The sequence below is a fragment of the Salmo trutta genome, chromosome 22 (assembly GCF_901001165.1).
Source record: "Salmo trutta chromosome 22, fSalTru1.1, whole genome shotgun sequence".
Lineage (NCBI taxonomy): Eukaryota > Metazoa > Chordata > Actinopteri > Salmoniformes > Salmonidae > Salmo > Salmo trutta.
In genome coordinates this window covers 24,267,038-24,279,724 of record NC_042978.1, presented here as the reverse complement: position 1 = coordinate 24,279,724, position 12,687 = coordinate 24,267,038, and the positions used below count along the sequence as shown (strand labels likewise).

The following is a 12,687-nucleotide window of genomic DNA, read 5'->3' as shown; positions in this document are numbered from 1 at the left end:
TACACCAGAGAAAGTCAGACAGAAAACAGAGAGGCAGGCAGACAGACAGACCATATGGTGTTAGATTTGAGCTGTTCAGTTAAAAAGACACTGAAGTACATTCATGAATGTTGACACCTGTCAATAAACAATTAAACACTCACATTTCTAGATATTTCAGAAGGACATTTAAGAAGCTCTGATTGGACATTGCTAGCCAGGGAAAGCATGGTAGAGGGCCATTGCATCTGCTCTAGCAATATTTATGCAGTATCATTAACAAACTTCTCCCTGCACACACACGTGTCTCAGGGATCTATTTAATCTGTATTGCTAATGCGTTACAGATTACGTGATAGAAATGTAAATGTAATTTCCAATTGAGCCAACATATGCAGTGTTTACCATGATTGCGCTCTCCGCTAAACACGGGAACAATGCTTTCAAATCTCAATCACGCTGTAACCCGGAACATTTGCGATACGGATTGAATAGAGACATTATTCTAAAAACGGAAAACATGTACTGGAGTAGTGCTCCAGATATTGTGTCCAAAAGGATTGAACTTTGTTTAACAACAGGGAAATATGTATACTTTGAGATACTGCATAAATACAGCAATGCAGGTTGAACTGAATTGAGATCAGAGTCAAAGAAAGCTAATGTTCACAACTAAGTGTGGTATATGATTCCAGCAGGTGCCATATCAGGGTTGTAGTTGAATCACCAATATTGAAGTCCATGTTTTCAAGACTCATGGAGATATTAAAATTCATGTCATTACAATTATGAGCAAATGTTTGTATAACATCAATACCTGGGTGTCCTCATATACTCACCTTTGATCAAGCATATGCATGTTCAGTAGTAGGGTAACGTGGGGTAAATAGCCCCCCGGGGTAACTGCCCCCCACGCTATAATTCTCACAGAAACTACTTTATGACACCAATTTTTCTTTCCCTTGCTGCAACTACTCTTGCTCAACTAAACTTTGTATCTGTCTCATCCAAAAAATGTAGGTCACTCTACCAAAACGATTCTGAGGTAAGTTGATCTAATATTTATTAATTTACAAAAAGTTATAGAACCCCCCACCCCCCTCCATTGGGGCAACTTCTAGGCAATCAGAATGGAGAAAGCCCATTAAAACCACTTCGAATGAATTTGTTGGCATCCTAGAATCAAGCATTACTCATAAAACATGTTCAGAAAAATAAAATACTGTCATACTGTCAAAAATGAAAAAGATATAGTGATATATTTCGCCTTATCGCACAGCCCTAGTAATATTTGACCTAAACTATTTCAGTGTATGATTCCCTAAGTAAGAAATAGGAAGACTTTTATACAGCAGTTATAGAACACAGGAGGACAACAGTCTGAACAAGTTAAAAAAATAAGATACTATTTATTTATGATATTAAAAATGCTCATGAAAACCATGGATGTCCACACGCAAACTTAAGTCACTGAAGACAAACAGACGCCTTACATTACAAATAAAATGGGTTTGGAGGGAGGAGGCTGTTAACTTTATTTTGAAGATTCCAAAGAGAACAAACCACCAATAATGCAAAGTACATTGTCTATTGGCAGAGTCCGTTGCACAGGGTCACATAGAAGTGTATGTTTAATTGTATTGACTCCCTTGTAGTCGAAAAAGGGGTGCGACATGATTGAAGTGTAGCTGATTTGCTGTTGAACCTCCATTTGTAACCAACAATTCAAACTTAAATGTGACACAAACTATTTCCCCACAGTCATTCAAATCTGGAACATACATAAGAATTGGTATAGGTCAACTCTTCTGTATGTTTTTCCCAACTCTCAGAGCATATTGCATTGCACTTTTTACAGGATATTCAATCTATTTCACAAAATATGCTGCTGTGCTATAGGTAGTACAAAGTTATGCAATAGTTTTATTTATAAAACATTGCTTAAGTACATAGGAATATCTAATGTAGGAATATCTAATTATAGGAATATTATAGGAATATCTAATTATCTAATGTTATAAAAGGCTTGCAAGAAATGGCCCAGGGATGAGAAAGCAAATAGATCAAACAGTGCTGGTAAATGAAAGAATGGTTATCAGAGGCAATAGTGTTTGATGTTGTGAAATACTCCATAATGGGAAATGGCAAACCCTTATCAAACAAGATTTGAGCAGCTCTTTGACAGGAGCATCTGTGCCCTTGGTCAAAACCATGCGCGGTAAACAACTCTCTGTTTGTTCCCCTCTCAGTCTCAAGGCAGAATCCCTTGCCTGCTAGCGAATGTTGAAGTCAGGCGGTGATATAATTAGTTATTAATCGCTGCCAACAAGTAGAAATGTCACCATTTCCAAAGTGGACGAGAGTCTCTAATTATTTCCTATTACCATGAAAGGAAAATGCCAAATATGTTTGTGATTTATACAGATAAGAGGACAATATACCATTGACACCTTCATGACACACAGCCCCAACAGACCACAGAAAGCACAGCAGTGAAAATCAATTTAATTACTCATCTTTCATATCTGTCACTTTAAAACAACAACTGAAACAGTCAAAACCTGCAAAAAAATAAACCATTAGACATTGTTGATTGCTTTAAAAGGCCAATTAGTACATAAAGAGCTAAATTAGTGAAAGCATGCAAATACTACTATAGAATATGACAGACTGTTGTCTATTCTGTTGAGCACGGGAATCAGAAAAGAAAACGTACACAAAAATGTTTTCCTATGATCAGGACGTGTGAGAGAGACGACTATGACATTATTTCAGGTCTCAAACAGGGAAAATTACATAACTGTCCAGATTGTTTTAGAATGACAAATGGCTTTATTACGTCTATACGGATCACCACTGTAGGTTGTATATGGATGACATTGAAAGTCTTGTGTTTGGATTTGGCACCTTGTAAGATACCTTATAAAATGCAGCAGCTAGAATGATGGGATACCATTATCACTTGTATTAGTAAGCTATAATAAAGCATTATTTACAGAAAAGTTCACAGAAATGCCACCCACTTGTCCTTTACAAATGCAACAAACATGGGTGTGGTTGGTAGCTGCTTTGTCTAAATTAGTTTAACATTGGTATTCTGTAGTATATGATTTTCAGGTTCTTAATAAATACCAGACAGAGGTATTTTTACTTCATTCAAAGCAAAGGAGTTGACAATGTCAGATAAAAACAATAAGTTATATCCTTTTTCTAAAGTATTTATAAAATTAAATACTTTGATACTGAAGCCTAACTAGCTGCATTTTATTTTTCCTTACACGCTGACTGAGAAAATGTAAGGGAGGACACCTCTACCAGCAATGATATTTGCTCCTCTTTCAGTGTTCAACAATCAAATTTTAAGTTCATAAAATGTACAACAAGTAAGGAAGAGTGACAGGTGTACAGGATCGATGGAAATACAGTATGCCAGAAAAGAATGGCACTGTCTAAAGCCTTTGCACTTTTTCCTAGCAGGTAGCAACTGAGAAACCTTCCCCTGATACGTTTTATATTAAATGATGGTTTGAGGGGATAATGTATCTGGGACTTCTGTTATTTGTAAAAATTATACACGGTGTATACAAAACAAATTGTGACTCACATTAGCTGAATGTCTGTTGTATAACCAATGTGAAAACGGTAAGTGTATGTTTGGTGTGTACATTACCCTTCAGAAGTGTCATTTGTTTTTCCATATTGTTGGTTGTATTCATTTGGTTACTTTAGCCATGTAAAAGTCCACTGTCTGAGATTTTGTTTTCAGTCTAGGTCTAGGACACGTCAACATGAAGTCCTATACAGCAAAGGAACCCAACAGTGTGTGACAGACCAACAGACAAGTGACTGACTACAGGCTTGTTTGAAGTTCAGTTCAGTCAAGCATTCTTTAACTGTGAGTGGCTACTCTGCAATTTAATCAAATCAGCCTATTGAACAAACAATGGGGAAAAAAGAGTTGCAGCAATGCTAATTCAGCTTATTAAAATCATTTATTGTGCTCCAGAAGAGTAATTACTATTTAACCAGAAAGAAAGACAAGTGACAAATAATCTACAATACAACTGCCATACCCACTCACATAGCGCCCTTTTCACAGACATTTTGAAAGAGCGATCACCCTTTGACAGATCTTAAAGATCTTCATAGGTCTCAAAGATGTTGAGAAGCGTTTTATATAAAATGGCACTCGTTGCATTACATTCATTCACAATGCTTGACCCTCCTCTGTCCAAGTCTGGGTAACACAGGTTAGGCATGAGCCACATGGTCACATTATAGTTTCAGGTACCCCCCCCCCCTTCTTTCTCTTACCTTCTAGAAGTCCTGCATGAACATTTGGAAAAGCTCTCCTTCACCACTGGCTCATACAATTTTAACACCACTCTGAGGGAGCATGATGGAGAGACTACAGTGAGCAGCAACTATCCATATTCATACTTAATTGAAAATGGGGGGTGCACAGAGAGCTGTTATGGGAGGGAAGGAGGATGGGAGAGGAGAGTAGAACAGGTTGGCTCATTTCTAACTCTGTTTACAATCTGGGGGGGGGGGCTTATGTGTGCTAAAGTAAGTGCTTCTTTAGCATTCTCCTCTCCTGCCAACTCTCCAATGTTACTTGATCATTTATCCTTAGTGCAATTACATGTTTAATTCGCTGGGCGGTTCTCTCCCTCCAAGTGTCATTTCTCCAGTGAGGAACCTTGTTAAGAGGTCACAGCACTGTGATACAGGCTGGTGAAACTGCTTGGGTGTTAGTTTTGGGACACGTAAAGTTTTTGTTATAATTTATGTTCACCTCCCCCAGAAAAGCTACACATTGTCTACATCTCATTGTTTGGAAGTGTATGTTTTTACTTTGAATGACTGTAGAGCGCCAGTAAGTAAAGGAGGTGGAGCGAATGTCCAGGCTTTTATGACACAGGAAAATGGGAGTGGTATTATGTTTCTTACTATTTTATGTCTTACTTATGAGTCGTCTCTTACTAATGTATTTGTCGTCTCCACTCTCTGCTTGAGTACAGCAGGCCTTTTGTCTGTTTAGAGAGAACTATTTTCCCCACAGCGGCTTCCTCCTTTAAGCTATTCACTCTGGTTTGTATTGTATGACACATTATTACTCCACTTGCCTGCGCTAGCTGGCAGAGGGAAGTTGCACTCTAGCACTGCGAGGGCAGGAACACTCACTGGGGCTGCCTAAGGGTTAGTGGGACAGTCATGGTAGCATGCCGACAGGCATGTACAATGTGACACCAAGGCATGTGTAAACTATGCTAAAGAAAAAGGAGAACTAAAAGTCCAGAAAATCTGATATGATACAGTACAGCATCTTCAGTAGAAAATAAAAAAAACAGGCAAATGGCATTTACTCTGTGAGAGACGAGGGTGATGGCAAACCGGTTCTACTGCAGTGAGCAAGAATCTGACTGATCACTGTTCCCTGCCTGGGAGAGGTGTACCATGGGAGTTCCTGGATCTCTATCTCTCTCTCTCTCTGTGTTGAGTTGCAGTGACGACAGGATGAGAGGACCCCCTAATCAACCATGTCAGCGGAGGGCCTCTTCGCTTCAATTACACATTTATACGCATTAATCTTTAAACAGCGCTACGGAACATACTCTATGAAAGGATAATAGGAGGAAAGAAAATCTATGCAGTCAAGAGGTTCTACTATTTCCAAGTCTTCACCTTCCCTTCTTCATAGCCCTGGGCACGCTTTGTGTTCAGGAATCATTCATACGAACCCCCCCCCCCCCCCCAAAAAAAAAGGATCAACAGTGCAGGTAATTACTTTTCTACATTAAAGTGGTCTTGAACTAGTCAAGAGTGGTGATAAGAAACCCAATATGTATAATAGCAAAGAACATTGATCCAAACTAAAAGAGTACAATGAAAGGTCCCTCCATTGGGATCCCAAACAGCGAGTGATTCACCACTATCAAAAAGTTGTACCAACACAAATTGTACAAAACTAGTCCTTATACCCATGTTCACTCAAGCTATTGTGTATGTACTGTAGTTACCATAAGCCCACCCTCCCCTGCTGTCCCCAATTATGACCCATGACCTTCACCCATGTGACCATTCCCAAAGTCCTGTGGATTTGTAAGCTAATCAGTAGTGTTCCTTCAAACCAATCCAATGGGGATGAAAAGTATTCTTAATTATGACTTAATCAGCAGAACAGCCATCAAGCAGATAAATTGTCATGCGCGTCGTGCTAAAAATATCCAGTATCCTTTGTCCTCCAGCTCTCGGTATAGACAGCACTTGTGTGATGAAGCTGTATCTGCCAGAAAGCCAGTGGATCCCCCCTTTTTTGTTCTGCTGGCAGATTTGCGGTATTGACGCCCAAGAAGGACTTAAACAGCATTGGTGCTTTGTGTACATATCTAGATATGTAAATAGGTTCTATACAATAAAACTGTTCCCCAAAAATAAATTGATGAAAAGAATCCAAGACATTTAAAAAATGTCTACATTGTGCATATTCTTTAAGAGTTTTCCCCCTCTCTGTAGATAGTTTTTGTCATATCTTACACTGCCTCTACTTGTAGAGTAACACATGCCTAAATTGGTTAAGCGGCATCTCATCTTGGCTCCAGAAAGAGTAATCTACAGTTTGATGCCTCAGGAAAACAATATGTTTTCTTTCATTTACAAAGCGGCCCTGCTACTCCTCTGAGGCTCCACTGAGGTTTCTCTCTTTTCCATGATAACAGGGTCAAGCAATCGTTTATAAAATTCCGAAGGCGATATCTATAGCTGGAAAAGTTGACCTTGTTATGTTGCAATACCAGAAATAAAAATGATCCTTCTCTTTATGAATTTTTTCATTTGAAATATTTTTGTACTTTTAATCATATCTTCTTTTATATAAAATGAAATTATTCTCCCGTCCCAGCAACATTCCTATATTCCTTTCATATATTCACAGGAGTAGAAGTTATTCCACATCCGTTTGATTCAGGCTGGGTGTGAGCTCTGGCGTGTGCTGTGTGTGTCAGCGTCCGTCCGTCCGGCTATACCCTGGTGGTGGAGTGTGAGTGTGGGTGAGGCAGGGTGTTGTTCTGTCCACTACTGGGGAAGGTGTTGAAGTTGTGCAAGGACTGGCGGCCCTGCATGGTGTTGGGGATCATGGTGATCGTGTTTGGGGTCATGAGGGGGATGTCGTCCGGAGAGCGTCGCATGGCTAGCGTGTAATCTGGCGGGCAGGCAGTTCTCAGAACCACCTTGTGTGGGTGCATGGCATCACACTCGTGGTCCAGATCCGTGTGCTTCATCTGCAGGGACATGATCTCCTCCTCCTGCGTGTGCGCCAGGTCATTGGTCGTGTTGCGCTGGGGGCTGCAGCGCCGGTGAACGTCGTGCCGCCGCTTGTCCTTCTTGTAGTAGAGTGCCGCAAAGGCCAGGATGTTGAGGAAGAGCAGCGAGGCGCCCACGGCAATGGTGACGCTCAGCTCTGTGGAGTAGTCCCTCTGGTCCACCAGGAAGGGCTGGTTCTGACTGTCCTGGGTCTCGGTGGGGAAGGGAGGTGGGTTAGGCCTCTTGGTGTTGACAGGGATCTTCTTTGGTGTCCTGGGGGTGACCTCTGGTGGAGGGACCTTGGTTGTGGTGGAGATGATCTGGGTGACCTCGTTCAGGCTGTGGAGGTGGGGCACCAGCTCCAGCCACAGGTTGACCTTGTTGGCTCGGTAGTGCTCCTTGACTCGGGGCTTCAGGCCAATGTGGAGGTACAGCTGGTCCTTCTGGTTGTAGCGCGTCCACGCCACCTCCTCGAAGCGGTTAGGCTTGGTGTGGATGAACTTGGTATCCTGGGGGACTGGCTGGTTGGGGTCACTGCACGGGAAAGGGGGAACTTAGTATGAGTAAAGCACCACTACACAGCATGAGGAATGGAGGCTACTTCCAGCAGAATGAGCAACATTGTCTGGGAATGGCATATAGAGCCATCATAAACTGGCGAAATGCAATGTGGAAGCATAGATCTCGTATGTGCCCTGTGTTAAATGTTAATTTACTGTTACATACAGTACCAGTCAAAAGTTTGGACACACCTACTCATTCAAGGGTTTTTCTTTATTTTTACTCTTTTCTACATTGTAGAATAATAGTGAAGACATCAAAACTATGAAATAACACATATGGAATCATCTAGTAACCAAAAAAGTGTTAAACAAATCAAAATATATTTCATATTCGAGATTCTTCAAAGTAGCCACCCATTGCCTTGATGACAGCTTTGCCCACTCCTGGCATTCTCTCAACCAGCTTCACCTGGAATGCTTTTCCAACCGTTTTGAAGGAGTTCCCACATATGCTGAGCATGTCACACCCTGATCTGTTTCACCTGTCTTTGTGCTTGTCTCCACCCCCTCCAGGTGTCGCCCATCTTCCTCATTAACCCCAGTGTATTTTACCTCTGTTTGTCTGTTGCCAGTTCGTCTTGTCAAGCTTACCAGCGTGTTTTTCCGTGCTCCTGTTTTCCTAGTCTCTGTTTATCTAGCCCTCCCGGTTCCGACCCGGGCTGCCTGCCCTGACACTGAGCCCCCCTGCCTCACCATTCAGCCTGCCTTGACCTTGAGCCTGCCTGCCCCCACTGTACTTTTCGGACGCTGACCTGGTTTATGAACTTCTGCCTGTCCCCGACCTGCTCAATGCCTGCCCGTTGTATTTCAATAAATATCAGAGACTCGAACCATCTGCCTCCTGTGTCTGCATCTGGGTCTCGCCCTGTGTCATTATAGAGCACTTGTTGGCTGCTTTTCCTTCACTCTGCGGTCCAACTCATCCCAAACCATCTCAATTGGGTTGAGGTCGGGTGATTGTGGAGGCCAGGTCATCTGATGCAGCAATCCATCACTCTCCTTCTAGGTCAAATATCCATTACACAGCCTGGAGGTGTGTTGGGTCACTGTCTTGTTGAAAAGCAAATGATAGTCCCACTAAGAGCAAACCAGATGGGATGGCGTGTCGCTGCATAATGCTGTGGTAGCCATGCTGGTTAAGTGTGCATTGAATTCTAATTAAATCACAGACAGTGTCACCAGCAAAGCACCCCCACACCATCAGATCTCCTCCTCCATGCGTCACAGTGGGAACCACACGTGGAGATCATCCATTCACCTACTCTGCGTCTCACAAAGACATGGCGGTTGGAACCAAAATCAGACCAAAGGACAAATTTCCACCAGTCTATTCACGCAGTCTCCTCTGAACAGTTCATGTTGAGATGTGTCTGTTACTTGAACTCTGTGAAGCATTTATTTGGGCTGCAATTTCTGAGGGTGTAAACTCTAATGAACTTATCCTCTGCAGCAGAGGTAACTATGGGTCTTCCTCTCCTGTGGCGGTTCTCATGAGAACCAGTTTCATCATAGCACTTCATGGTTTGTGTGACGGCACTTGAAGAAACTTTCAAAGTTCTTGAAATGGTCCGCAGTGACTGACCTTCATGATTGGCTCCAATGCATGAAGGAAAGAAATTCCACAAATTAACTTTTAACAGGGCACACATGCTAATTGAAATGCATTCCAGGTGACTACTTCATGAAGCTGGTTGAGAGAATGCCAAGAGTGTGCAAAGTTGTCATCAAGGCAAAGGGTGGCTACATTGAAGAATCTCAAATATAAAATATATTTTGATTTGTTTAATACTTTTTTGGTTACTACATGATTCCATATGTGTTATTTCATAGTTTTGATGTCTTCACTATTACTCTACAATGTAGAAAAGAGTAAAAATAAAGAAAAACCCTTGAATGAGTAGGTGTGTCCAAACTTTTGACTGGTACTGTATGTAGATCAATAGTATCCCGATGGTCCCATTGGGCTCTTTGGCTGCAGAGGGAAAAAGCCATGGTCCTCCATTATGTTCCAAAAAAACAATTATTTCCATGACTACAGTACATGCTTAAAGGAAATGCAAAAAAGGATTCAAATGTTTTTCTTTCGAGAATTGCACTCTCATGGAAACTGTCATTTGTCATTAATTAACAGCATGTTAAATAAAATTGGATGAGACAATGACATTGATATCCTGTCCAAGCTTTAAAAACATAAAAATGAACACAACCAAAATGGTACTCAATTCATTAACTAGAGAAATGTGTAAGTATGACATGCATGCACGCACATACACAACATTTTAAAATAGGTTTCAGTACCGCACGTACCCAGTTTTGGCAAAATTAGTCCAGTAGGTCATCACCACAGCGCTGAGCATGATGTCGTTCTTGGAGAAGTTACAGGGGAATAGCTCTGTGGGGCCAATCATGGGCAGGCCAAACACATAGGGGATCTCGTCGCCATGGGAAGCGTCTGCCCAGGGGGGCACCTGGTCTGTCTGGCAGTGGTGGTAGAAGGCATAGAAGTACGTTGGTGACCCAAAGCTGGAGTGGAGGTCTGCTGTGGCCACGGCCGGAGCCACCCATTGGTGATCAGTGAACAGGGCTAGTAGGGTCTTCCTCCTGGTCTCTGGGTTGTATCTATCAGCCCAGTCCGTGTACATGAATTTGATGGTCTCCCGCAGAATGTCCTTTCCCTCCGGGTAACCGTACAGGTCGTCCACGAAGCTGGACACGGCGTAGTCAAAATCATTGGCCTGGACCCCGTTCTCGTTGTCTACGATAAGCTCCACAAACTTCAGGCCCTCGCCCTGGTTGACGCCCAGCATGATGTCATAGTTGAGGAACTCGCCCTGCTCCATGAGGATCTGGGGGTCGTCTGGGATGACGTCACCGTCAATAACAGGCCCGAAGGCGATGTGGTACCGTGCAGGCTGGATGTCCTGATCCACCAGCTCCTTGTAGTGCTTCTTTTGCAGACACTCCACCAGGTCCACCGTGTCTTTCAGGTTGCAGCCCACTTTCTTGGCCAACATGCGAGCATACTTAGCAGGCTGGAAGCTGACGGCCCAGCTGGACAACGCAGTTCCACTCTGTGCTATAGCTCTCTGGAAAAGTCCTGCAGAGAGACAAGATAGAAGCCCACCAGAGTGAGAAAACGCCTCATAGAATCACAATGCATTACACACATGACATGCATCTACCACTGAAACTATGTCATGACTTAACACATGTAAATGTAGTGTGATGTGTATTCACACTTACATCAAAATGTGCCCTTGAACAGTATATCATTTTCAGAATGTCACTGATAAACAGCCTACTTTTACTTTAAAAGTTGAATACCTTTTTATATTGATTACTTTGATGATACTGATGCAGCTATTACATTTGCAGGCAATTGACATAACTCTCCTCAAATCCTTAAAAATGTAAAAGTCAATTTGTCTGGATTAGTTTATTGTGCCAGTCCTGGGAGAGCAGAGGGAAACATTTATCTATTGCCTTGACAGACATCTGCATCGTTAGCAGTGATTAGGGCTTTACAAACAGACAGACTTGCTATTTCAGAGTTTGTTTGCCAAGGTTTGTAGACAAACATGTTACTCCATTTTACACAGGAATTATCATGATATCACATACTAATACTATACTGTATACTAGTGCTTTTATAATGAACTACCCATGTGCCTTATCATAAAACATTTTCTGTATCCTTTTCTCACACAGGGTGCACAGTGCTCATTAAAACTTGCTGTTTTCATGTGATCAAACACATGTGACACACCACACAAGCCAGGTACTGTAGGAAGACACCATGTAGTGTGGGATGATAAGGAATGAGATGGAGAAAGAGAGAGAGGTAAAGAGAGGTAACTAGTCTGTGTTACCATGACAGCCCATGGGCTCAGTTTTGACTTCATGCTTTTTATAAATGTTGATGATTTGCTAAGTTTTATAAACAAGAAATCACATGTATTTTCATGTAAACATGTATTTTTATCATTCTAATAAGTTAACAAAAACTTGGTTTAACTATCACATTTTCAAACATGTTGATATGAAATCTTTCAATCTAACCCACAAATGTACATTCAGAAGAACACGGAAATGAAGCACATTCACTGTAACTCCCATCAGCTACAGTATATGTGGATTCCGTGGTTGCCATGGCACTGTAAGGTCGCCTAGGCAGAGAGCTCTTGTACATTTTGTAAATATTTGTATAATTAATACATTTCTGGCATTTTTCCCTGCAAACTTTTTATTTTAAGAATGAACAATTAATATAGCTAAAGAATATCATCAGAATCCACCACCGAGTTTCTCAACTGAAGCTGGCATGTCATTTCTTTGTTTGGCTAGCTAGCTAATGTAAGCAGGCAATTGTTTTGATTCGATTGCCAGCCGTCAAACACTTTGAAAAGAAGGTTGATGACATCCGCTCCTCATTCACTCAGCCTATTGGTCCACTTGTCCCACTCACACAGAACAACCCTATGCCTTGACCTCTTTCTCCCCTCTCTCTCCAGATGAAATCATGCGACTAGTGAGGTCCGGCCGCCAGACAATCTGCCCGCTCAACCCCATCATCTCCTTCTCCAGACCTTCTCCCATTCCTCACTTCCCCTATCAACTCATCCCTGACCACTTGCTGCATCCCCTCTGACTTCAAAATGGCCTGAGTTGCTCCCCTCCTCAAGAAACCAACAATTGACACGTCAAAAACTATAGACCTGTATACCTTCTTTCTTTTCTTTCCAAAACACTTGAGGGTGCTGTCTCTGACCAACTATCTCACTATCTCTCTCAAAACGATCTTCTTGACCCTAACCAGCTTCAAGATGGGTCACTCAACCGA

At 42.0% G+C, this 12,687-nt stretch overlaps 1 protein-coding gene across 3 annotated transcripts in view; it reads right to left on the bottom strand.

Moving 5' to 3' along the window:
* Positions 1–5,753: 5,753 nt before the first annotated feature.
* The window catches only part of nlgn1 (neuroligin 1), a 272,702-nt gene continuing 265,768 nt past the window's right edge, over positions 5,754–12,687 (bottom strand). For all 3 annotated transcript variants that reach the window (XM_029707330.1, XM_029707331.1, XM_029707332.1), the window contains 2 exons: positions 10,155–10,944; positions 5,754–7,818 (listed from right to left, as the gene is read on the bottom strand). In XM_029707330.1, the coding sequence (XP_029563190.1) occupies positions 7,002–7,818; positions 10,155–10,944 (1,607 nt within the window). In that variant the 3' untranslated portion in view covers positions 5,754–7,001. The remainder of the gene's footprint in view (positions 7,819–10,154; positions 10,945–12,687) is intronic.